Genomic DNA, 25,807 nt, shown 5'->3' on the forward strand with positions numbered 1-25,807 from the left:
AAAGAGAGTTCCCAAAGTTGCCGATGGCTGTCTCATCTGCAAATACCTCTTCAAGGTACTCTATGCTGGTGATGTCTCCCGCCACTGACTTACTGGGGAGGGCTGTATCAGTTAAGTGATCTTTCTTAGTACATTGCATGGGTTTTGCAAAGCTTTCTGCTTTTGTTAATCCAGAGGGCAGAACTATGCTTATGCTGATTTTTAAATTAAAAGCCTTTTGTTAACCCACACAATATAATACTCCATTTATTCTCCTACATGACCCCCTCTGTATTTCTATTAAGTTTCCTGGTTTTAAGCACAATTTTATTAATCATCTGTATCTGTGTTATTTGTATTTTACTATACAATCACTAATATAAGACTTACTGGTTATTTTCTCAGTTTGTAAGTGCTGTGTAGTAATATTTGAATTACATGCAAACTGGGGCTCAGGGAAGCTGTGAATTTTCCAAAGTTACTCAGTAAAACATACATGGGTGCTATCAACAGCCACTGCTGGTCTTAAACCACTAGTGGGACTATATTCTTTAGTTTCCTTTCTTCAAGATAGAATATATGCCTTAACTCACTTATTTGAATTTTTTTTTTATTGTATTCCTGCTGTATACAAAGCACTGCTAGGCCTCATGCTAATGCCTTTTATTATATTTTTGACTTAGAAAAGACGTACATAGTTGTTATTTTTAAAGATCACTTATAGTAAGACAGGTAGAAATAGCGAAACAGTATGTTCTCATTTCCTCAACCTGATCCCCACAATCACTTTAAACAATTTAGGTCCCTTGTATATAACCTTAGTCACTGCTGAAACATTACACTCCTTTTCTTCAGGCCTGTGCTTTGATATGTGACTCTGTGTGGATGTCAGCCTTCATGCTCTTAATTCAGTCTACCAGTGTTCTAAGCCTTATATTAAAAATGCGGGTGGAAGAAGAACGCAAAACCTTTGTACTCTGCTTCAAAAGATGGCAAAATTACTAGGATAAAAAAGCCTATAAGTCAAATTCAGTTTTCAGATTTCTGGTGAACCTGATTATCTTCATTTTCTTTGTTGTTTTGGGAGATTAAGAATTGGCTAAGTTTTATGGTATAAACTGTGGTATGGTTTAGAAGTTCGTTTGTGATAAATTCCTTACCAATGAACAAGACATCGTCAGTACCAAAGGATAATGATTACATTTTATAGATTGGTAACTGTGATTCATAGTTGCTGAACGATTTGAGGCATAAGTAACATAGAGTAGCTGTATAAGTACAGTTGAGTATCTCATCTAGACTCAGAGTTATTCACATCAGCTGAAAGTGTAATTAAAGTTAGTTCAAGTGTTTATATTCTTTTTTTTTTAAGAACATTAACATGAAACTTTATCTAGAAAATTAATCAAGGTCACGATTGTACTTTCAGCACTGGGTGGTCTAGTAAATGTGAACTTCAGCTAATAGTAGTGCCTTTTTTTTAAAGGACAAGATTCTGATCTTTTGCAGAAATGGGAATTTTCTCTGTTTAGAAAATTTTAAACTAATTTTCATAAATTAGCAGGAAGAAATGTAAGATTCCTGCTTCCCCGGCAACTCAGTGGTATAAAATCCGCCTGCAGTGCAAGAGACACAGGAGACGTGGGTTCAATCTCTGAGTTGGGAAGATCCCCCCAGTAGGAGGAAATGGCAACTCACTCCAGTGTTCTTGCCAGGAAAATCCCATGGACAAAGGAGCCTGTGGTGGGCTATGGTCCATAGGGTTACAAAGAGTCTGACACAACTGAAGCAACTGCACACGCACACACACACTATAGAATTGACAGTGCAAAGTTAAACAATCTAAATATGTTGGCAACAATAGAAATCCACAAGTAATTAGTTTCCTTTAAGTATCTGAAGCTTTTGCAGTGATATTTTTGTTGTTCAGTTGCTCAGTCGTGTCCGACTCTTTGCGACCCCATGGACTCTAGCACGCCAGGCTTCCCTGTCCTTCACTGTCTCCCAAAGTTTGCTCAAACTCATGTCCATTGAGTCAGTGATGCCATCCAACCATCTCATCTTCTGTTGTCCCCTTCTCCTCCTGCCTTCAGTCTTTCCAGTGTCAGGGTCTTTTCCAATGAGTCAACTCTTCGCATCAGGTAGCCAGTGAATATCAGCTTCAGCGTCAGTTCTTCCAATGAATATTCAGGCTTGATTTCCTTTAGGATTGAGTGGTTTGATGTCCTGCTGTCCAAGGGACTCTCAAGAGTCTTCTCTAGCACCACAGTTTGAAAGCATCAGTTCTTTAGCATGCAGCCTTCTGTATGGTCCAGCTCTCACATCCGTACATGACTACTGGAAAAACCATACCTTTGACTATGTGGACCTTTGTTGGCAAAGTGATGTCTCTGCCTTTTAAAACACTGTCTAGTTTTGTCATAGCTTTTCTTCCAAGGGGCAGTGATATTAGAGTGGCTTTTTAAAATTTGATGGCGCTGTCTTTTATCGCTTGTCTAGATAAATGGCAGGTCCAAGTCTTTGGACTATACATAGTCTTTGATGTTGTCATCCAGGTGATGTATTGTGGCACTAACAAAACTTCAGTCAGCTCTTCACAAAACTAAGCACAATACAAAGAGTGGAGAAAGAAAGTCATTTAACAGATTAATTTATATATTACCAAAAGATGACGTGTTGTCATCCACTACTAAATAGAGAACCACTTAGGAAATTTCAGTTTTTAGAAGATTTCATCTGGCCATAAAATAACGTAAGAACAAAACACAAATACTCTGCATGACGTGAATATCTACATTATTCAAGTGAGGTAATATAAAAGAGCAATTTAAAATAATGTTAGACCTTAGTGATCACAGGCCATTTTAAGGTGCTTGAAAATAGGCAGTTTAGTGGGAAAGACATCATGTAGCTGGTTAGTAGCAGATCACCTTTTAGTCTAGCAAACTTTCACCTCTTATTTCTGTGCCTGAAATGAATTAGAGTCATATCAATGGGTTGGAAATAAGTATTGAAAAGTTTGTGTAACTTTGATAAAAAGTCAACTTCTAAAAATACATATAAAATTGAAAGCACTTTATACATCTGTACTTGTTGCCAACATTAAAAAGAGAATTCAGTTAGTGATAGCATGTTTCTTCTCCTGAATAAAATTTCTTCAAAATATAGGCTAGTCGGTTCCTTGCTATGTGATTTGCTTTTGTGGCTATTTTTAAAGGAAATAAGAATATCTTTGGAGTGATTATTTATTACCTCAGCAATTATTTTTAAAGGCATGGTCAGCTTGTAACTTTTTAAATTTTCCTGTTGAATATAGGTTTTACAGACTAATAACCCCAAGTACATCTTTTGCTAACAGTTAATCTGTATGTAAGTACAAGCAATGTTCAAGTAATAATAATTCAAATAACCAATTGAACACTTCTGTTATTCTTAATTAACCTCAACCGTTTTTATAGATGCAGAAATTACTTACTTAAAATCCTAGGATATATGGACAATTTACATGAGAGTTCATTTGGAGTTTCTAACAAAGACCCCACCTTCTCCTAACCAAAGCACATCATTCTGAATGTGAAAAATTCAGGGTCTTGATTTAACAAATTCATTTTGAAAACAATGCACATGAAAGAGTAAGGCAGGCAGAATCAAGCCAGTCATGCTCTCATCTCATTTCTCGAGTAGGTGGAAGTGTTGTGAAGATGCTGTGACTGGTATACTTTGTTGTTCAGTCGCAAAGTTGTGTCCAACTCTTTGCAACCCCATGGACTGCAGCACGCCAGGCTTCCCTGTCCTTCACCACCTCCTGGAGCTTGCTCAACCTCATGTGCATTGAGTTGGTGATGCCATCCAACTGTCTCATCCTCTGTCATCCTCTTCTCCTGCCTTCAGTCTTTCCCAGCATCAGGGTCTTTTCTAATGAATCAGCTCTTTGCATCAGGTGGCCAGCATATTGGAGCTTCAGCTTCAGCGTAAGGCCCTGCGAGTCATGGTGACGTGTCATGCTGTTAATTGGTTAGTTTCTCAGTTTCTTTAGTTTCTTATCTAGGAAATCTTGTCATTGTCTCGTGGGTGAAAGTCCTGTAGACAGCATATCATTCACACAGCAGGAGTCTGAAGGATTTAGCATCCATTCCTCTCTGTATAACCTAAGCCTAGATATTTAGTTTTTCCGTATCTTTGTTTCCTCTCCTCCAAAAGGGGACTCTGTTTCTTTAAGGTAATTTTTACTGGAGTGTAGTTGCTTCACAATGCTGTGTTAGTTTCCACTGTGCAGCAGAGAGAATCAGCTGTACGTTTACATATATCCCCTCGTTTGGGGATTTCCTTCCCATTTAGGTGGCCCCAGAGCACTGAGTAGAGTTCCCTGAGCTATTTATTAAGTTTTCACCACTTATCTATTTTATACATATTACCAGTAGTGTATATATGTCAATCCCAAACTCCCACTTCATCCCACCCCACTTCTTCCCCCCTTGGCTCCATATGTTTGTTCTCTGTGTCTGTGTCTCTGTTTCTGTTTTGCAAATAAGATCATCTATACCATTTTTCTGGATTCTACACATATGCGTTAATATATGATATTTTTCTCTTTGTAACTTACCTTACTCGGTATGATAGCCTCTAGGTCCACACATGTCTCTACAGATGGTCCAGTTTCATTCCTTTTTATGGTTGGTAATATTCCATTCTATATATGTACCACAGCTTCTCTGTCCATTCCCCTATTGCTGGACATTTAGGTTGCTTCCATGTCCTGCCTGTTGTAAGTAGTGCTACAGTGAACATTGGGGTGCGTGTGTTGTTTTGAATTATGGTTCTCTCTGAAAAAGAGAGAATGTCTGGAAATATGCCCAGTAGTGGGATTACTGAGTCATCCCTACCTACCCATCGATAAGGGACTTTGTTACTTTTTTTAAATTTTCAACAGCTCTACTTTGAAATTTCTCATAATTTTTTCCTCAGCCCCATCAAACTTATGAGAAGGTTTAAAATAAAGTTACCAGAGAAGCCTTGTGATTCTCCCTTCAAGATTGCTTCCAGTGTATGGTAGTCCATTTATTGAGAGAAGTGTGGTTGGTAGTCCTCATTTTTAAATTGTGGGATGATCTCCATTAGTAGAAGCTAAAGAAATTAACCAAGACTAGACTTTAGGGAGGTCAATTTAGGATGGTTGATCTGGGAAAAGGTTGGATTAGGGAGTAAATTTTAAAGATTTTTCTAGATTCTAAGCAAGTAAAGGGAAAAACTTCACTATGTGTTTCATTGCTATTTTGTAATGCAAGGGGAGCTTGGATCTCTTAACTCTTTGTATGATAGTAATAAAAGTAATAATGATTATTAACATCTGTATTAGGCTATATAGTAATTGCTGCACATACATTATCTAATCCTCATGACAGTGTTATCATGTAGATACTACCATTATTATCAGTTCATAGAAGAAACTCAAGTTGGTAGAATGAAAAGTCATTTGCTTAAGATTGCACGTCTAGAAAGTGCTCTGTTCTGGTCTTGACTCAAAAGCCCACATTCTTAACATTAGACATCCTGTCTCTTCTCCAAATGGCTAACAAATTGATAACATGAAAATTGCCCTAAAACATTCCTATAGATTTCTATCTTTTGCCAGCAAGATTTCATTACTGAAGAGACATTTGAGTTATATAATGATGTTTGAGTAGGGATGTGTCCATGGTTTTGTATTTTTATAAAGGTAAATATTTTTGTCCAGAATATTTGATGTTTGTAATGTAGTATGCAGACATCTTGATACCAGATTGTCACTGAGCTGTTACTGTAAAAAGATCCTAATTAGATTTTTAAGATTCAAATTTTTATATGATTTGCAATTAAGATCTGGTTAATGGCACCCGACTTCAGTACTCTTGCCTGGAAAATCCCATGAATGGAGGAGCCTGGTAGGCTGCAGTCCATGGGGTCGCTAAGAGTCGGACATGACTGAGCGACTTCACTTTCACTTTTCACTTTCATGCATTGGAGAAGGAAATGGCAACCCACTCCAGTGTTCTTGCCTGGAGAATCCCAGGGACGGGGGAACCTGGTGGGCTGCCATCTATGGGGTCACACACAGTCGGACACAACTGAAGCGACTTAGCAACAGCAGCAGTGTGGATTAACCAGTCGATTTGTTTTAATAAATATTTATTAAATGCCTGCTGTGAGACAAGCACTGTGTCAAGTGCTAGAGATAGAATTAAAGACAAATAAGATATAGTCTCTGCCTTAGTGACCTTACCATCTCATGTGTGAGGCAATCAAGTAAGCAGGTAACTATAAGTGTAAGCTCAGGATGTTAGGCCAGCTCGTAGGGAGGAGTGACTTGCTGTAGAGATCACATGCGGCTTACAAAAAGAGGAGGCCTTTGAAATGTCCTGCATGAGGAATAGGGATTACCTATCGTGACATGTGATCTTTCCCTTGGTTGATTAACTATATTATTAGAAATACCAGAGGAATCTTTTAACAATAGCAATGCCTAGGCCCACCCCCAAAGATTCTGATTATTTAGTTTGGGTGGAGCCCAGACATGAGTACTTTTTAAAAGAAGCCTAGTTATTCTTAGGTGTTGCCGTGGTTGGACACCACTCAGATATTTCAGACATTGTTCCTAAAATGCTGCATGTGGACAAGAACACTTTTATACTTCTTAATGTTGCTTAGAGAGAACATGTTACTGGGGAAAAGAAAATTGAGATCAATAAATGTTACTTCAAAATAAAGAAGCAGAGGTTTTAAAATATAAAAGCTACTATTTCTTAAGATTGAACAGCTTCCCTAGGTAAGAATAATTATTTCAGAAAACTGAAGAAATACTAAGATGTCTCTCATATCCCATTTAAACATATTCAGAGTACAAAATTGGTCCCATGGACTTATTACCCAAAGTCCTGCATTGAAATATTAATACACACAAAAGAACATTTGTTCTTGAACACAGACGTAGTTATCCAGGTCTGGAAGATTAGAATGGTAAGTGCCTAAGGACTTGTCATGGGTTGTTGACTAGAAGTGAGCAGGTGAATGACGGATGAAGGTTTGGGTAGAATGGTAGTGAATGGGTGGTAATGGTTAGTCAGTGTATGGTTCCTGCTGTTGATAGGTACTTACAGGCTACATGTTGTTTCATTTCTTGGAAGTATCCCTCTGAAGAGGAGAAAAAGTGTCGCCTTTTAAATTTTTTTCTGTTTTTCCAAGAAGAGAAAGGTTTAGGATGCAAGAGGTAACATTTTTTTCCTTTTTTATTATCTTTCTTTTTGTACAGTACTTTTATGTGCCAAGTCCTATGCTCAGGACTACTCGGGCATTACTCAGGCATTGTTGTATTTGATTCAGAGAATACTATACCCTGAATACTCAGGCATTACTCAATACTCATTACTCGTACTCAATACTCATTAATCAGGCATTACTCAGGATTACTCATGTGTTACTCAGGCATTGTTGTATTTGATTTAGAGAATACTCATAAAGTGGTTACTCCAACTAGTCCCCTTTTAGAGTCAAGAAAAGTGTTCAGAAAGGTTAATTAACTTGCCTGGGGTCACACAGCCAGTAAATGGCAAAGGTGCGATTTAAATGAAAGCTTAACTGAAAGCACAAGGAAGGCTAACTGTGTGCTCTCTGGAAGACTGTGTTAGAATAATAGGATATTAACCTGCAGACAATTGTGTTTAGTGTCTAGGCCCTTTTTGCTTCATTTACTCTGATTGTATTGTTGAGAAAACTACGATCCAGATCCATTAAATAGATGGCCCAAAATCACACAAGTAGGTAAAGTTAGAAAGGGACCAGACTTAAGGCTTTTTGACCCCCAAATCAGTGTCCTTTCAACAATCTCACACTCTACTGCCCTTTATTTTGTTGCTCTTGCATTTTGAGTTACTAGTCTGGTTTTCTTTTTATTTTGTGTTACAATTTGTCTCCTGAAGGTCAAGTAACCTGGTTTGGTTACGGAAGTCCTCGTAGCTTCTGGGACTATATCAGAGTGGCTTGCCGGAAAGTTTCACAGAACTGTATCTGCAGCATTGAGAATATGGAACATGTCAGTTCCTCCAGAGCTAAGGTAAGACCTCAGTAGGAATGTGCAGGGTGTGCGTGTGCTCTCTGCCTGAGCATTTGACCCAAACAGAGAACTCAAGCTCCCTGCTGTATACAATATTTCCTTTCTTTGTTGAAATTAAGCACTTGACCAAATTGAACATCTTTCAGAGGCTTAATTTTTTTGTTTTTTACTAGTTATTTTAGAGTGCTCTTGAATCTTCTCTGTTGCCTTATAAGTAGCAAGAAGGCATGAAGCTGGTCACTGTGAGTTTCTTTTTTGAGAAGCACGGTGAAATATTTCCCAGTCTGTGAAGTTTCAGCAGCTCTTCGTGTCCTGCACTGGCAGTCCACGTGTCAGACTGTGTTCACGTAATTCCAGATGTGATTTGCCTGTTGCACCGGGTTGCTATCGCATTACTGGTGCAGAAGCAGTGGTAGTTAAAATTGCTGCTGCCTTGGCACCAAGTAAAACAGTGGCATCAAACTATTCTAGTAGTCATTGAGTTCTTCCTCGTCATGCACTCAGTCTTAAAAAAAAAAAGCCACTTTCACTTAATGTTTGTAATGGTAGACATTATTAATTTAATTAAATCTCAACCTTTGGAAACCTTTCTTTTTAGTATTTTGATTGACACAGTGGGGAGCATGCATAAAGCATTTCTGCAGCATACTGAAACACGGTGGTCGTCTCAAGGAAAAGTGCTCGTGCAATTGTTTGAATTGTTAGCTGAACTAGATGCTCTTGTTGTGTAATAGTATTTTTACTTGAAAGAAAAACATTCAAACTATAGCTTTCTTGACTTAGGCATTTGTAGACAGTCCTTAAATAAAGATGAATGAAGTAAGTCTGTTCTGACAAGAACAGCTTGACAATATTTGTTGCCAACATTAAAATTAAAGCTTTCAGGTAAAAACGAGAATTTGGGAAAACTTAGAGTGTAATTCACAAGCTTGATAGCTTCCTAGGACTTAAAAGACTTTTCTGATAATGTTAATATTAACAAAAATGTATTTCTCTTGTTTAATAGAATGTGTAATATTTTTAAGTTAGTGTGTTAGTCACGTCTGACTTTTTGCAACTCCATGGATTGGGGCCCTCCAGGCTCCTCCGTCCATGGGATTTTCCAGGCAGGAATACTGAAGTGAGGTTGCCATTCCCTCCTCTAGGGATCTTCCCGACCTAGGGATCAAACCCAAGTCTCCTGTATTGCAGGCAAACTCTTTACTGTCTGAGCCAATAGGGGATACATTGAAGTCAATAAATGTCTTTATTTCTAAGTCAACTATGATGACTAGTTTTTTTGTAAAAATTTTTTTCTCATAGATGTTTAAATCTCTTTTGTTTCTTTTTTACTTTAGCAGATTTCATTTTTGTCACAATTGTTATCTTAGTGGTCTTTTGGCCTCCATTTTCTTGAACTATTAAATTTATTCATTTATTTACTTTCTAATTGTCTGATTGAATACAGGTTTTTAAAATGTGCAATTTGAATTCTCTTTTGCATCTTAACTGAGCTTGTATCTTGGCTTCTGTAAGTTAAGGTGAAAAGACTTGTTCAGTTGCTCAGTCATGTCCGGCTGTTTGTGACCCCATGGACTACAGCATGCCAAGCTTCCCTGTCCTTCACTCTCTCCCAGAGTTTGCTCAGACTCATGTCCATTGACTCAATGATGCCATCCACCCATTTCATGCTTAGTTGCCCCCTTTTCCTCCTGCCCTCTTTTTTTTCCAGCATCAGGGTCTTTTTTTCCTAGCATCAGGGTCTTTTCCAGTGAGCTGGCTCTTCACATTATATGGCCAAAATATTGGAGCTTCAGCATCAACATCAGTTCTTCCAGTGAATATTCGGGCTTGATTTCCTTTTGAAGTGACTGGTTTGATCTCCTTGCTGTCCAAGGGACTCTCAAGAGACTTCTCTAGCATCAGGGTTCAAAAGCATCAATTCTTAAGCGCTCATCCTTTTTTATGGTTGAACTCTCACATCCATACATGACTGTTGAAAAAACCATAGCTTTAATTATACAGACCTTTGTCGACAAGGTGATGTGTCTGCTTTTTAAAACACTGCCTAGGTTTGTCGTAGCTTTTCTTTCACGGAGCAAGTGCCTTTAGTTTCATGGCTGCAGTCACTGTCCACAGTGATTCTGGAGCCCAAGAAAATAAAGTCTGTCGCTGTTTCCATTGTTTCCCCATCTATTTGCCATGAAGTGATGGGACCAGATGCCATGAGATTAGTTTTTTGAAAATGTTGCGTTTTAAGCCAGCTTTTTCGCTCTCCTCTTTCACCTTCATCAAGAGACTCTTTAGTTCCTCTTCGCTTTCTGCCATTAGGGTGGTGTCATCTACATATCTGAAGTTATGGATACTTCCCCTGGCAGTCTTGATTCCAGCCTGTGATTCATCTAGCCTGGCATTTCACATAATGTACTCTGCATGTAAGTTAAACAAGCAGGGTACAGTATACAGCCTTGAAGTACTCCTTTCCCAATTTGGAGCCAGCCTGTTGTTCCATGTCTGGTTCTAGCTGTTGCTTCTTCCTGCATACAGGTTTCTCAGGAGGCAGGTCAGGTGGTCTGGTATTCCCATGTCTTTCAGAATTTTCCACAGTTGTTGTGATCCACACAGTCAAAGGCTTTGGCATAGTCAATAAAGCAGAAGTAGATGTTTTTCTGAAATTCTCTTGCTTTTTCTGTGATTCAGTGGATGTTGGCAATTTGATCTCTGGTTCATCTGCCTTTTCTAAGTCCAGCGTGTACATCTGAAAGTTCTCGGTTCATGTAATGTTGTAGCCTAGCTTGAAGGATTTGAGCATTACCTTGCTAACATGTGAAATGAGCGCAACTGTATGGTAGCTTGAGCATTCTTTGGCATTGCCCTTCTTTGGGATTGGAATGAAAACTGACCTTTTCCAGTCCTGTAGCCACTGCTGACTTTTCCAAATTTGCTTCTGTATTGAGTACAGCACTTTCACAGCGTCATCTTTTAGCGTTTGAAATATCTCAGCTGGAATTCCATCACTTCCCCTAGCTTTGTTTGTAGCAATACTTCCTAAGGCCCACTTGACTTCACATTGCAAGATGTCTGACTCTAGGTGAGTGATCACACCATCGTGGTTATCTGGGCCATGAACATCTTTCTTGTATAGTTCTTCTTCTGTGTATTCTTGCCACCTATAATATCTTCTGCTAGGTCCATCCCATTTCTGTCCTTTATTGTGCCCATCTTTGCATGAAATGTTCCCTAGTCTTTCCCATTCTGTTGTTTTCCTCTGTTTCTTTGCAGTATTCACTTAAGAAGGCTTTCTTATCTCTTCTTGCTATTCTTTGAAACTCTGCATTCAGATGGGTGTATCTTTCCCTTTCTCCTTTGCCTTTAGCGTCTCTTCTTTTCTCAGCTATTTATAAGGCCTCCTCAGACGACCATTGTGCCTTGTTGCATTTCTTCTTCTTGTGGATGGTTTTTGTCACCACCTCCTGTACAATGCTAGGAACCTCCACCCATAGTTCTTCAGGCACTGTCTATTAGATCTAATCCCTTGAATCTATGTGTCACTTCCACTGTATAATCATAAGGGATTATATTAATAGAAGTTACCCCAGTGATACAGAAACTTTATTTTCTTATTTTCAAATTAAAAGCAGGAGAGATTAACATGACAAGTGTATTCTATACCCCTTCAGTATAGGGGAGAATATATTTCTATAACTAGCATATACCAAAATACAAAAGATAATTGAGAAGGTAAGAAACACTGGAAATGTAGTGCTCTTGACCTGGGTGGACCAAAGAATCCGAAACTCCAGCTGACCAGCTCTCTTAATAAGCCTTGGGAGTAGGCCCTACACAGCAAGATGCTGCCCAGCAGAGATGGGTTAATATTTATTCTGTAAAAAACTGGTATTGAGTATCAAAACACCACAGAACAATCACCTTCTAAATCCTGTTTTTATATCTTTATTTTGCTCAGGCCTCAAACAGAGTCCATCCCCAGGCAAGGATCCTGGAGTGTGTTGCCATTTCCTCCTCCAGGGGATTTTCCCAACCCTGGGATCGAACTCAGGTCTGCCTCATTGCAGGCAGACTCTTTACCATCTGAGCCACCAGAGAAGCCTCCATTTATTCATACTTGTGGGGGAAGAAAGATCTACTACTTGTCTGGAAAAGTCTGCAGGCAAAGATTACACCTGTCTTTCTTCATTGTAGTGCAAAGAGCAAAGTACTTAATCTACTCAGTGAATCACATCTGCCAGGTGTCAGGATTGGAAGGATTAAACAGATATCTCAGGGGGCAGGTTTACTGAGCCTTTGAACTGCAGTTCGGAGTGACTGCTAGCATGTATAACACTCTTATCCAGCCTTGATACTTGGGAAACCGTACCAGAACCTGAGCACCAAACTTATATTTTAAACAGTGTGTAACTCAGTAGGCTTGGGACCAAAACTAAGATATTCATTTTTGATTTCTATTTAAGAAACCAGATTCATTCTGATTACACTTTTAGGGTTATATGAACATTTTAAATAGTGGAAGACAGGATGCCCTGTGGCCCAAAGATTAATTCAGCCCAGAGACATTCTCTAAATTGATTGATTGAATCAGGATTGCCTGTGTCTTCGTATCACTGAACAGCTGAGATTCACATTGTAGAAACTTGCTGCCATAAGAGATGTGACCTTAGTCACCGTAATCTGAGACCTGTAAAATGTAGACATTCCCTTTCTTTGCTTAGTCTGTGACTAGTTGACCTCATTTTCCACAGGGCCTATCCATAGCCTGTCAGTGAAGTAGAATATTTGAATTGAAGATTGTGACTGTAATCTTTACATTGCAGCCGTATTTGCAGCTCTTCTTTCTATAGCATACAAGGGATCTTCCCTGGCAGTTCAGTGGTTACCACTCTGTTTCCACTGCAGACGGCATGGGTTTGATCCCTGGTTAGGGAAAGAAGATCCCGCTGGCCCACCAGTGCAGCCAAAAATAAAAAGTATAATATGCAGGAATTTGGGGACAAAGGATTTCTGTACATCAGCTTATTTAGGTGTCAGGCTAGAATTAGCTTTGTGAAAAAAATAACTTCATATCAACAGGTACCTATTTTGCTTGCTTCTGAACTTATCCATCTGCTAATGTGGGCCAGTTACTTGTAAGCATAATATTAATACATGACCTTTGACAGAAGGTCCACTGAAATTGGATCCTTAGTTACTATTGTTGGTTATTTTGCAGATATTTCCATTGGATTTTCTTAGTATCCCAGCTGATTTCAAGTTCAAGATAGCCTTCTTCCTCTTTAGATAGTCTCTGGCCTAAAAGTATGAACTCTCTATTGTTGTTGAGTTCTTCCTTCTTCCTACATATCTTGTGTGAATTTTCTTTTCCTTTATTTTTAAGAGCGTTCTCATTTTTTAAATTCTTATTTAAGGCTGTGTTAGGCTTTCCTAATTTGTGGTTGCTTACCCTATGTATTCCTTCTATTCAATATGATTGTAACATATTATAACTTCTGAATATACTAATCACATCAACCACTCATATACCCATGCATCCCTCCAGCTGATAAATTTTCATTGAGCACCTATACTGTGACAGAACTGTGAGTGTAGCCCTTAATACATTATGATGATTTATGTCCCTAATTCTGCCTAGTTTTTCCTGGTCTCATCTTCTTCTTACTTTTTCCTTGTTCAGAAGCTTACCTTGTCAGTGTTTTGTCCTAGATGGTGGTTAGCCAGATTTTCTACTGAAAGAGGCAGAGGCAGAGAGAGAGGGTGTTAATCATAGATACACCAGAGTTACCAAATACTGGAACTTTACAGTAAGATACAGTATTGCAAAGAGGCCACTTTTATGTTCATTTTCTCTTACTGATTCATAAATCTGCCTCCTCTTTTAACTACCACTCCACTTTTCCTATCCCTAATTCTTTACTGTGATGGCCCAAAACCTGGAAGTGAAACAAATTGAAGGGGCCCTGTAAACACTCCAGGCCTTTGAGACCCCAGAAAGGCTGTTCCTTGGGAGTTAGGGAAATTCAGATGAAAACCAGCACCCCAGAACCCTAAAAGTGGTGCCTTAAGTGGTACAAGGTGGTTTTCAAATACACTCTGTCTACCAGAAGAAAAGTAAATCTACTGTAGAGAAAGGTAGCATTAAAGTTGCTGCAAATTTTCTTCCGCAATGTCTAATATTTAATCAAAAATCACCCAGCATATCAGGAAACAAGGTTGAATGAACAAAACTAAGAAATGTAAAAAATAAAATTGAAACAGACTTGTGGGAGATGCAGATAATGGACTTTTAAGTTATTATAATATGAAGAAAATATAAATAAAAATTAATACTAGAGAACTGGAGTATATAAGAAAATCAAAATTGGAAACTACAGAATATTCATTCTTAATGAACTTGTACAGTAATCAGTTGTTTGCTAAGTTCTAATGCACATCAGTGAATTTCAGAGGATTGAAATATAAACAAATATAAATATAATGTTCTCTAACCACAGTAGAATCCATAACAAAGAATTAACTAGGCTTATTTAAGTTGAAGTTGGGAAGACTTTCTAAATAACTGATGAATGAAAGAAGAAATTACACATGAAATTAAAACATACTTAGTAATGATAATGAAAATATAACATATAAAAATTGTACTTAAAGGAGAAGTTTAAGTAGGCTTTTATGTATTTTAAGAAAAAGGCAGAAAATCTGTTATCAAAGCTTTCATCTCAAGAAACTTTTTTAAAAAGTAATAAACCCAAAGTAGAAGGAAAGAAGTAATGAAGAATAAAAATTCAATTAAACTGAAACAATTGTACACTAGAAGAAAATCAACAAAACCAAAAGTTGGTGTTTTTAAAAGGTTACTATAACTGCTAAGTTGCTAGCAAGGCTACTAGAAGGAACAAAAGCTGCTGCTGCTGCTGCGTCGCTTCAGTCGTGTCCCCGCCTCTGCGCGACCCCACAGAGGGCAGCCCACCAGGCTCCCCCGTCCCTGGGATTCTCCAGGCAAGAACACTGGAGGGGGTTGCCATTTCCTTCAATAGATGAAAGTGAAAAGTGAAAGTGAAGTCGCTCAGTCGTGTCTGACCCTCAGCGACCCCATGGACTGCAGCCCACCGAGCTCCTCCGTCCATGGGAGTTTCCAGGCAAGAGTACTGGAGTGGGGTGCCAGTGCCCTCTCCAGAAGGAACAAAAGAGAGGTTATGTATTACCCATATCTGTAAGAAGAAGTGATGAACCCCATAGACTCTACAAACATTAAAAATTGTAAGACAAGGTATAAATAACTTCACACCTGTAAATTTAAAAATTTAAATGAAATGAGCAAATTCTTTGAAAAATGCCACTTATAAAAATTAACACAAAAAGAAGAAAACTTCTAAATATTCTGATGTCTACTAAAGAAATTGACTCTGGTTTAAACTCTTCCCCTTACAGGCCATTTTTAAATGGATTTATCTTTTTCTTACAGATTTGTAAGAATTCTTTGCATTTTACAGATGAGAGTCTTTTGTCAGTTACATATAATGCAGATACTTCTGTCCACTCTGTGATTTGCCTTTTTCCTCTCTCACACAGTTGCAGTCCACCCCCTGAAGTAGGAGGGATAGTAACTCTGTTAGGTTGGTCAGTTTGGTGGTGAGATGAGTCCCCTGTCTTCTCGTTGTGTCTGTTTTTGTTTCCTCATATAGTAAAGTAGGGACAGTATTGTAACTGAGTTCTCAGGAGGATTAAATATCTTAATGTGTCTAATACAGAGGCAAGCATTTATTAATTACATTCTTAAGGAGTGTTGACTACTTTTATTAATTTTTTTTTCCCAAAACCTTTAGTGGCAAACAGGCTAATATTTGTGTCTCCCAAACAATAGCAACAGCCTACAGCGGTTCACCGTTACCTAACTGATGTGGTCTAAAATCCTATACCTGCTTTTCAGCTTTTCCCTGTTGAGGATTCCAACAAGCTTTAAGTATTCTGTTGTTTTTGTTGAAAGAAAAGAAACCATTAAAAATCAGCACCATTTCTTATGACAGTGTAACAGAATTGCACAAACATCCAAAGAGGGGAAACGAGGTGCAGCCCAGCTTTGTATGGCTTGAAATGAGTAAATCAGGAAGCAAGGCTTTCCCCCACGTTTCTTATCTAACAATAGCACACTTTCTCCAGAGCAACTTTCCTTGCTTCTGCTTTAGAATGTAGCTTTTTGATTCAAGCCACTACTGCTAGTCTCTGTCTTTTAGATGAAATTTTAAGAAACTTGAGACCGAGGGCTGTTGTGTGCCTCTTCCCTTCCTCTGTTGCAATCAGCTACAACTAATTGTAGATTCCCCTCGGCTTACTCAGCAGAAGCAGTTGACTGAGCACAAGGGCAAGCTAAGGGGTTTGGAGGTTGGTGGGTGATTGGCTGGCGTGCTAACCACGCCCATGTTCCAAACAGTCCTGCAGTTTCTAGCCTGCCAGGTTTTACCACTGTCTGGATTAACTTGTTTTCAATCCTTCCTGTCCAACAGTTTGAGGAAATCACTAGAACTGTAGACATTTCTGTAAGTGTAGGCATTTCAATGCTTTTTTTCTATACTGGTAGTTGACCATCATGTATATATTGGTTAGTGTCATCTTTATTCTTAGCTACTATTACAGTGGTTTGATTTTTTATATAGTCAGTCTTCATAGATTTTCTGGAGAGGTGTGAAAGGGTTGAGTAAAGTGAACATAATGGGATTATAAAATTCTCACTAACAAGTATTCTTTCATTCTAAACAAAAAGTTCAGAATAAATGCTTTGGCTTATTAAAAAAAACTTTACTGACTAGTCCCAACTACTGAATGCTGTTAACCCCTTTTCAAAAGTAAGATTATTCATATTTTGTTAGAATTGTGTGTTTCTGTCATTTTATTCTAGAATATGCTTCTGGGATATTTTTTGTTGTGTGTTTGCTTTTTCTGGTTTAAATTTCTGGTAATATCTTTTAGAATGCTCTGGAGGCACCAAATTCAGTGACTCATGATTTGGATAAATGATAAATAATGAAATTTTATTCACTATTTGTTGTGTAAACTTCCCTCTGGAAAGACTAAATAAGTGGTGTGAGGATTATTTTTATTAATGAGAACGGACTCTTTCCTCTTGTTTTATAAGGGGACTCATTTCAATTAGCATGTTGATTTCGGCACTGAAGTAAAGAGATGAGTCTTTTGATTTCCTTATATAATTCACAAGAAGTCTCTAACCAAGTACCTCAATTTTGATGGTTCTGTCCCTTCAGAAGCTAGAAAGTTAATTGGACATGCTCTACCCTACCCCTTTAGAGAAACAAAGTATATACTATATATAATTAAAATTTACCTCATCTTATGAAATACACAGTTTGAGTGAGTTATTCTTTGCATGTTAAATGCTTATATTTTTGATGACATAGTGAACACAAAATTTTTTAATTTCTAATTTTTTCTTTACGTTTGATTCTTTCTTCTTCCTTTTAGGGTAGAGCCTGGATCAGAGTAGCACTCATGGAAAAACATTTGTCTGAATACATCTCTACAGCTCTGAGAGACTTCAAAACAACCAGGTTTAAAAGTCCTTTTAATTTTCAAATATATATTAAGAGAGTCACCTGAAGACTTAGAAGTAAAAATAGAATAAAGACTTATTTGTTTTTCAAGTCCTCACCTATTTTATTTTCCCTTTTTATAATTCTCAGATAAATCCACTGTCTTCTCAGGGAAATACAGTTTTTCAACTAAACATACTTCCACCTTGGTTTATCTTTTCAGGCCTCACATTATGCCTGGAATATCTTTTTTTTGAAAAGTTTTGATTCTTACTTTTTCAGCACTTGAAGTTTCATTCTGACCACAGACTTTTCCTATTGCTTTCTTCCTCTTTCCACACCACAACATTTATTTCATTCACTTCTTTAATTCTTATATAATTAATGATTGCTCAGTTGTGTTTTTGGGGCAGTCTATACCAATGTTCTCCTTAGGTTGTATAGATTTATGAGATAGTACATTGTGCAAAACAGGACTTTATTAACTTTTTATGACGATTCTTCCTGGAAAAGGGAAAGGCTACTCACTCCAGTATTCTGGCCTGGAGAATTTCATGGACTGTAAAGTCCATGGGGTTGCAAAGAGTCAGACATGACTGAGTGACTTTCACTTTATGATGATAGAGAAAAGATTCATATAAGGACAACAGTTATGCCCACTCAGCTCTGCTCTGCTAATCTATATTTAAGGCTTTTGTTAAAGCAATCACTTTTTTCCATTTCAAAAGTATTTGTAAATGAAAATATTAAATAATTTCAGTATCCTACATATGTATTGTTCAGTATAGTAGCCACTAACCACATGCCACTGAGTAAATTAAAATAGAAATTAAACTACGGATTCAGTTCTTCAGTTGCTTTATCACACTTTAGGTGTTCACTGGCCCTGTGTGGTTAATGGCTACCAAATTGGACAGCACGGACGGAAAACAGTGCTTCATGGCACAGGGTTCTATCAGACATCACTGACTTTGACACTTTTAAATTACCATACATATTTCTACCTTGTTAATCATATTTCTGAAGGAAGAGAGTGACTGTAGGCCAGTTCTGACAGAGAAAATTAGGCATATATATATATACAGAAATCATATATCTAAAATCTTAATTTCCATGTCCTGATGGCATGTTTGACATTTTGGATTTTTAGAAAATCTGGGTCTTTAATGTTACACATTGTTTTAGCTGACTAGCTGGTACAGATGACAGTATCTTTGCTTAGGTGTTGCCTGCATCTGTTGGATCATGGAAAAAGCAAGAGAGTTCCAGAAAAACATCTATTTCTGCTTTATTGACTATGCCAAAGTCTTTGTGTGAATCACAAAAAACTCTGGAAAATTCTGAAAGAGATGGGAATACCAGACCACGTTACCTGCCTCTTGAGAAATCTGTATACAGGTCAAGAGGCAACAGTTAAAACTGGACATGGAACAACAGACTGGTTCCAAATCGGGAAAGGAGTACGTCAAGACTGTATATTGTCACCCTGCTTATTTAACTTATATGCAGAGTACTTCATGAAAAATGCTGGGCTGGAAGAAGCACAAGCTGGAATCAAGATTGCCGGGAGAAATATCAATAACCTCAGGTATGCAGATGACACCACTCTTAAGGAAGAAAGTGAAGAGCAACTAAATAGCTTTTTGATGAAAGTGAAAGAGGAGAGTGAAAAAGTTGGCTTAAAGCTCAACATTCAGAAAACGAAGATCATGGCATCCGGTCCCACCACTTCATGGGAAATAGATGGGGAAACAGTGTCAGACTTTATTTTTCTGAGCTCCAAAATCACTACAGATGGTGACTGCAGCCATGAAATTAAAAGACACTTACTTTTTGGAAGGAAAGTTATGACCAACCTAGATAGCATATTCAAAAGCAGAGACATTACTTTGCCAACAAAGGTTTGACTAGTCAAGGCTATGGTTTTTCCTGTGGTCATGTATGGATGTGAGAGTTGGACTGTTTAGAAGGCTGAGCACCAAAGAATTGATGCTTTTGAACTGTGGTGTTGGAGAAGACTCTTGAGAGTCCCTTGGACTGCAAGGAGATCCAACCAGTCCATTCTAAAGGAGATCAGCCCTGGGATTTCTTTGGAAGGAATGATGCTAAAGCTGAAACTCCAGTACTTTGGCCACCTCATGTGAAGAGTTGACTCATTGGAAAAGACCCTGATGCTTGGAGAGATTGGGGGCAGGAGGAGAAGGGGACGACAGAGGATGAGATGGCTGGATGGCATCACTGACTCGATGGATGTGAGTTTGAGTGAACTCCGGGAGTTGGTGATGGACAGGCAGGCCTGGCGTGCTGCGATTCATTGGGTTGCAAAGAGTCAGACACAACTGAGCAACTGATCTGATCTAAATCTAAGTTGTTAGCCTTGTTTCTCAGTTTATACAGTTGGGTGGGGTAGAAATAGTACTTGAATAGACTATTTTTAGAGTGAGTAGTTTAAATTTTTTAAGGAAAATGCTTTTTGCCTTGTGTTCGGCAGAAAAAGGAAGTGATTCAGCTCTAAAAAGTTCATGAAGTAAAAATATCCTTGTAACAATATATAAACATGTGTTATTCACATAGAAACGTGGCTTAGTGTATGTTTATACACACACAGAGAAATATATCATGTTTCTATATACACATCACACAGTATTTAGATGTGATGATAATGGCTCTGCAGTTATAAAAAAATGATGTAAGGAGTTATTTCAAAATTCCTGTCCTTAAGTTAACTTTAAAATGCAGTTGCAAAATGACAGTCTTTTTTAAAACTATTTACACTAGCTTTTTTTTTTTTAAACCAAAATCAAACCAGCGAAAATTCTTAATTATAAATACATTTGATTGTGAACCCCTAGTGAAACATATGTATTTGGAAGGTTGCTGCTGCTGCTAAGTTCTTCAGTCATGTCCAACTCTGTGCGACCCCATAGACGGCAGCCCACCAGGCTCCCCCATCCCTGAGATTTTCCAGGCAAGAGTACTGGAGTGGGGTGCCATTGCCTTCTCTGGAATTTGGAAGGTTAGGTTTGTAAAATTACAAGCGTACTTTTGGAAAGAATAATTATACCTTACCTTTTGTCTGAGTGCTCCCTGACATAAGTGCTTGTAGAACAATGAAAAATGGTCTCTAATTCTTTAGGAATTTCAAGAGTGCGTGAATCAAGTGATTTCTTCTTCTTCTACTCTTCACAGATAAAGAGTAATGGGGTCCTTTAAAATGGTGATAACAAGTGTTATCCTCCTTATCATATCCTCCTTATCAACATAAGGAGGAGCTACATGGGTTAAGACAGGCAAGCTTGAAAGTACTAATTAGTGATAATCTAAGGATAAGATTGGGGGGAGGAACTGTGGGGAGCAGAACTACAGTAGGTCTTCTGAAATGCATGACGATGGCTCCAAAGTATTAGAGAAATTCATGTGACCTTTTTGCTACGGTGGAGGATATCTTGGTGAGGAATTGAAAAAACCCTTGAAGAGTTTCACAGTTTAGGAATTGGGGTGTTATTGGGAAATAGCCAGTGATGGGAAGTTGACAGACTAAAGAAGAGAATCAAAGCTAAAACAAAAAAAGAAGAGGTGGGGAAGGCTAGAGATAGAGAAGTAAGGTAGAAACTGAATAATTTGCTCAAAATTTTCATTTCTCCCCACCCACAGCCTTAAAATAATTAGAAAAGTTAAGCTAAAGAATACACATGTGACATTTAAAACAGGACCGAAAATATTCTGGTAAGAGTATGAAGTAATAACTGTGGAAAATATAGAGATAAAATTACTTTATCAAGTCCTGTTTATTACTTTGCAATTGCACCACAATGCTTCATTTATAACGAAAGTGATGTTCAAGTGTAATACTAATCTTCTCATTATTATAGTAGGAGTAAGAGAAGGAGTAAAGTATAAAAACTTCAAAAATTACTCAGCTATCACAAAGTGGAAAAAAAAAAAAAAAACAGTTGGCCAAACACTTTTTTTAATTATAGAAAGGTAGATAAGATAGTGATAAATTACCAAATCTTTCAAGAACTAAGAAAGACCTTAGGAATTTTAATCTGTTTAAAAGTTTTACATTATTAAGATGAAAAAAATAATTATTAAAAGGTGCTTGTGGACTGCTGCCGCAGCTTTTTGTTTTGTCTATAAAATACTTTGGTTATTAAATACCCACAAGCTCTCTTTTAATAAATTTTGTTTCAAAGATGTGTTCATTTTAAATTTGTTTTCAAGAAATAATTCCACGTATTCCTGGAAAGAAGAAAAAGCTTCAGAGTATATTTGGTATTAGTCTATAGTAAATCCCAGGGATGGGGGAGCCTGGTGGGCTGCCGTCTCTGGGGTCGCACAGAGTCGGACACGACTGAAGCGACTTAGCAGCAGCAGCATAGTAAAGACAAGACTACAATAAGAATCTTCCTGGTCATTCATACAGACTTGTGACCTGAGAGTAAAAACAATTCTAAGTGCCATTTTAAAATTTAGAGAGAACTAGATATTTCCATTAACTTACTAGTACAAGGCCTCCTTTCATTAGAAAATTGAACTTGGCGTAAATTAAAGCTGTCATTCCTGTCGCTAAGCACACCTTACCCACGTTCTCTCTGTTCTTTGTTGCAACGGGGGTCTCTCCTGTCAGTCTTTCTTCTAGGCCCTGTCCCGCATTCACCTTTTCCTTTCGTTATCACCACCTCTCTCACTCCTCGTCCTCCATCTCTTGCCGTTTCTGAATCATTCCCACCCCTGCAGAAGCAGGTACTGGTATCCCCTATCTTAAAAGGAAAACCTTTCTCCCTTGCACCTGTATTTCCCTCTCGTATGGCTTATTTCCATGTTCTGCTTCATCACCAAACTTCTCACAAATCTTTATACACATTGTTGTCATCTCCTTTCCTCAGAGTCACTCTTCATTCTTGTCTAGTCTCTGCCTCTACCACTCCACCAAAGATGGTTTTTAAAAGAATACCAATAATGCACAAGCTACCCAAATGTAATGAACATTTCTCTGTCCCCATTGTACTCCACAGTCCAGCTAAAAGAGTTGAAACCTTTTTCTTTCTTGAAAAACCTCTTTGTTTTTTTACTTATATAACACTCCTGGCTTTTCTGTCTCCCTCAGTATTTGCTCTTTCTCAGGCTTCTTTTGCTGTTCACAGCTTCTTCGTGTCAGTATTCTCTGTGCTCAGTCTTCTTTGTCTGCTGTTCTTTCTCTCCTTACAACTGCACCTGTCTCTGGAGATTTTTTTAAAATTTATTTATTTTTAATTGAAGGCTAATTGCTTCACAATATTGTGTGGATTTCTGCAATACGTCAGTATGAATCAGCCGTAGGTACACATAATGTCCCCTCTCTCCTGAACCTCCCTTCCACCTCCCACCCCATCCCACCCCTCTAAGTTGTCACAGACCCCACTTTAAGTTCCCTGAGTCATTCAGCAAATTCCCACTATCTGTTTTACATATGGTAGTGTATATGTTTCCATACTACTCTGTCCATTCATCCCACCACTGCTTTCCCCCGACCCCACGTCCATAAGTCTGTTCTCTGTGTCTGCATCTCCACTCAGTTCAGTTCAGTCGCTCAGTTGTGTCCGACTCTTTGTGACCCCATGCATTGCAGCACACCAGGCCTCCCTGTCCATCACCAACTCCCGGAGTTTACCCAAACTCATGTCCATCGAGTTGGTGATGCCATCCAGCCATCTCATCCTCTGTCGTCCCCTTCTCCTCCTGCCTCCAATCCCTCCAAGCATCAGGGTCTTTTTCAATGAGTCAACTCTTCGCGTGAGGTGGCCAAAGTACTGGAGTTTCAGCTTCAGCATCAGTCCTTCCAATGAACACCCATGACTGATCTCCTTTAGGATGGACTGGTTGGATCTCCTTGCAGTCCAAGGGACTCTCAAGAGTCTTCTCCAACACCACAGTTCAAAACCATCAATTCTTCGGTGCTCAGCTTTCTTCACAGTCCCAACTCTCACATCCATATGTGACCACTGGAAAAACCGTAGCCTTGACTAAATGGACCTTTGTTGGCAAAGAATGTCTTCTGCTATGAAGACCTACAAGACCTTTTAGAACTAACACCCAAAAAAGATGTCCTTTTCTTTATAGGGGACTGGAATGCAAAAGTAGTAATGAAGAAACACCTGGTGTAACAGGCAAATTTGGCCTTGGACTACGGAATGAAGCAGGGCGAAGACTAATAGAGTTCTGCCAGGATTACGCAGTGGTCATAGCAAACACCCTCTTCCAACAACAGAAGAGAAGACTCTACACATGGACATCACCAGATGGTCAACACTGAAATCAGATTGATTATATTCTTTGCAGCCAAAGATGGAGAAGCTCTATACAGTCAGCAAAAACAAGACTGGGAGCTGACTGTGGCTCAGATCATGAACTCCTTATTGCCAAATTCAGACTGAAATTGAAGAAAGTAGGGAAAACCACTAGACCATTTAGGTATGACCTAAATCAAATCCCTTACGATTATACAGTAGAAGTGAGAAATAGATTTAAGGGACTGGATCTGATAGATAGAGTGCCTGATGAACTATGGATGGAGGTTTGTGACACTGTACAGGAGACAGGGATCAAGACCATCCCCATGGAAAAGAAATGCAAAAAAGCTAAATGGCCATCTGGGGAGGCCTTACAAATAGCTGTGAAAAGAAGAGAAGCAGAAAGCAAAGGAGAAAAGGAAAGATATAAGCAACTGAATGCAGAGTTCCAAAGAATAGCAAGGAGAGATAAGAAAGCCTTCCTCAGTGATCAATGCAAAGAAATAGAGGAAAACAACAGAATGGGAAAGACTAGAGATCTCTTCAAGAAAATCAGAGATACCAAGGGAACATTTCATGCATCTCCATTGCTGCCCTGCAAATAGGTTCATGAGTACCATCCTTCTAGATTCCATGTATGTGGTAATATACGGTATTTGTTTTCTCTTTCTGACTTACTTGACTCTGTTTAATAGGCTGTAGGTTCGTCCACCTCATTAGAACTGACTCAAATGCATTCCTTTTTATGACTGAGTAAAATTCCATTGTATATATGTACCACAGCTTCTTTATCTGTTCATCTGTTGATGGACATCTAGGTTGCGTGCATGTACTAACTTTTATAAATAGTGCTGCAGTGAATATTGGGGTACATGTGTCTTTTCCAGTTCTGGTTTCCTCAGGGTATATACCCAGTAGTGGGATTGTTGGGTCATATGGTAGTTTTATTCCTCGTTTTTTTTTAGGAATCTCCATACTTCTTTCATAGTGGCTGTATCAATTTACATTCTCACCAACAATGCAAGAGGGTTTTTCCCTCTTCTCCACCTCCTCTCCAACATTTGTAGATTTTTTTTTTTTTTTATGGTGGCCATTCTGACCAGTGTTACGTGATATCTCATTGTATCTCTGGAGTTTTAAATACCACCTGAGTGGTCATGACACCACATTTAAATCTCTTTACTAGTTCAGATTTCTTGATTCTTCTCCCCTCTAACCCTGTTCACCCTATTCTTGAAAGTCGTTTCATTGCCTTACCTAAATGGCTGGTGAAGTAACAATCTAAATTCATATTGATTCCTTTTTCTCCTTCATTCATTACAGCCATTCCGTTAGCAAGTCTTTGATCCTGTTTACAGAGTCTATTTCGAATCCACCCGTTTACCTTTACCATTTCGGCTGCAGCAGTAATGCGCACCTCTCTCATCTCTTGCCTACCTCCTCCCCTGTTAGCCTCCCAACTGATTCCTGTTTGCCCCCTGCCAGTAGCCACCCAGCATCCAGACACTCTGCTTAAAAAGTATTGTAAAAGGGATCCTGTCAATTCCTACTTTAAACACTGAAATGCTTTCTCATTACTTTAGCCAGCAGGCTCTGCAAACACATTTCCTGGAGTCAGATCCTGGTTTCACCACTTTGTAGCTGTGGAATCATGGGTAAATTTCTTACTCCCTCTGTGGCATAATAATTGTTGGTAAAGTTAAGCAAGATAATTCATGTAAAGCTCTTATAACTATGCCTGGCACTCAGGACATGTTCACAATTATTATTAATTGTTATATGACCTCCAAAGCCCTGTTTTCAGACTTCTTTGGGTCTAAGGTCCCAGAATAAACACTTACTCGAGAATATCTTTCCCAATGCCTTTCTTCAAAGTTGGATTCATCTTTACTTTTTCTCCACCTCAGCAACCTAGTTCCTTATTTTATACTGCTTGC

General features: G+C 38.5%; 1 protein-coding gene across 5 annotated transcripts in view; it reads left to right on the forward strand.

The window, feature by feature from the left end:
* RUNDC3B (RUN domain containing 3B) overlaps window positions 1-25,807 on the forward strand; it is a 167,284-nt gene that overhangs the window by 64,922 nt on the left and 76,555 nt on the right. For 3 of the 5 annotated variants that reach the window (XM_070787622.1, XM_070787619.1, XM_070787620.1), the window contains exons 3-5: window positions 5-55; window positions 7,932-8,065; window positions 17,531-17,616. In XM_070787622.1, coding sequence (XP_070643723.1) covers window positions 5-55; window positions 7,932-8,065; window positions 17,531-17,616 — 271 coding nt within the window. The remainder of the gene's footprint in view (window positions 1-4; window positions 56-7,931; window positions 8,066-17,530; window positions 17,617-25,807) is intronic. The other 2 variants (XM_070787621.1, XM_070787623.1) reach the window with 1 other exon arrangement.

The sequence above is a fragment of the Bos indicus genome, chromosome 4, assembly GCF_029378745.1.
Source record: "Bos indicus isolate NIAB-ARS_2022 breed Sahiwal x Tharparkar chromosome 4, NIAB-ARS_B.indTharparkar_mat_pri_1.0, whole genome shotgun sequence".
NCBI classification, from domain to species: Eukaryota; Metazoa; Chordata; class Mammalia; order Artiodactyla; family Bovidae; genus Bos; species Bos indicus.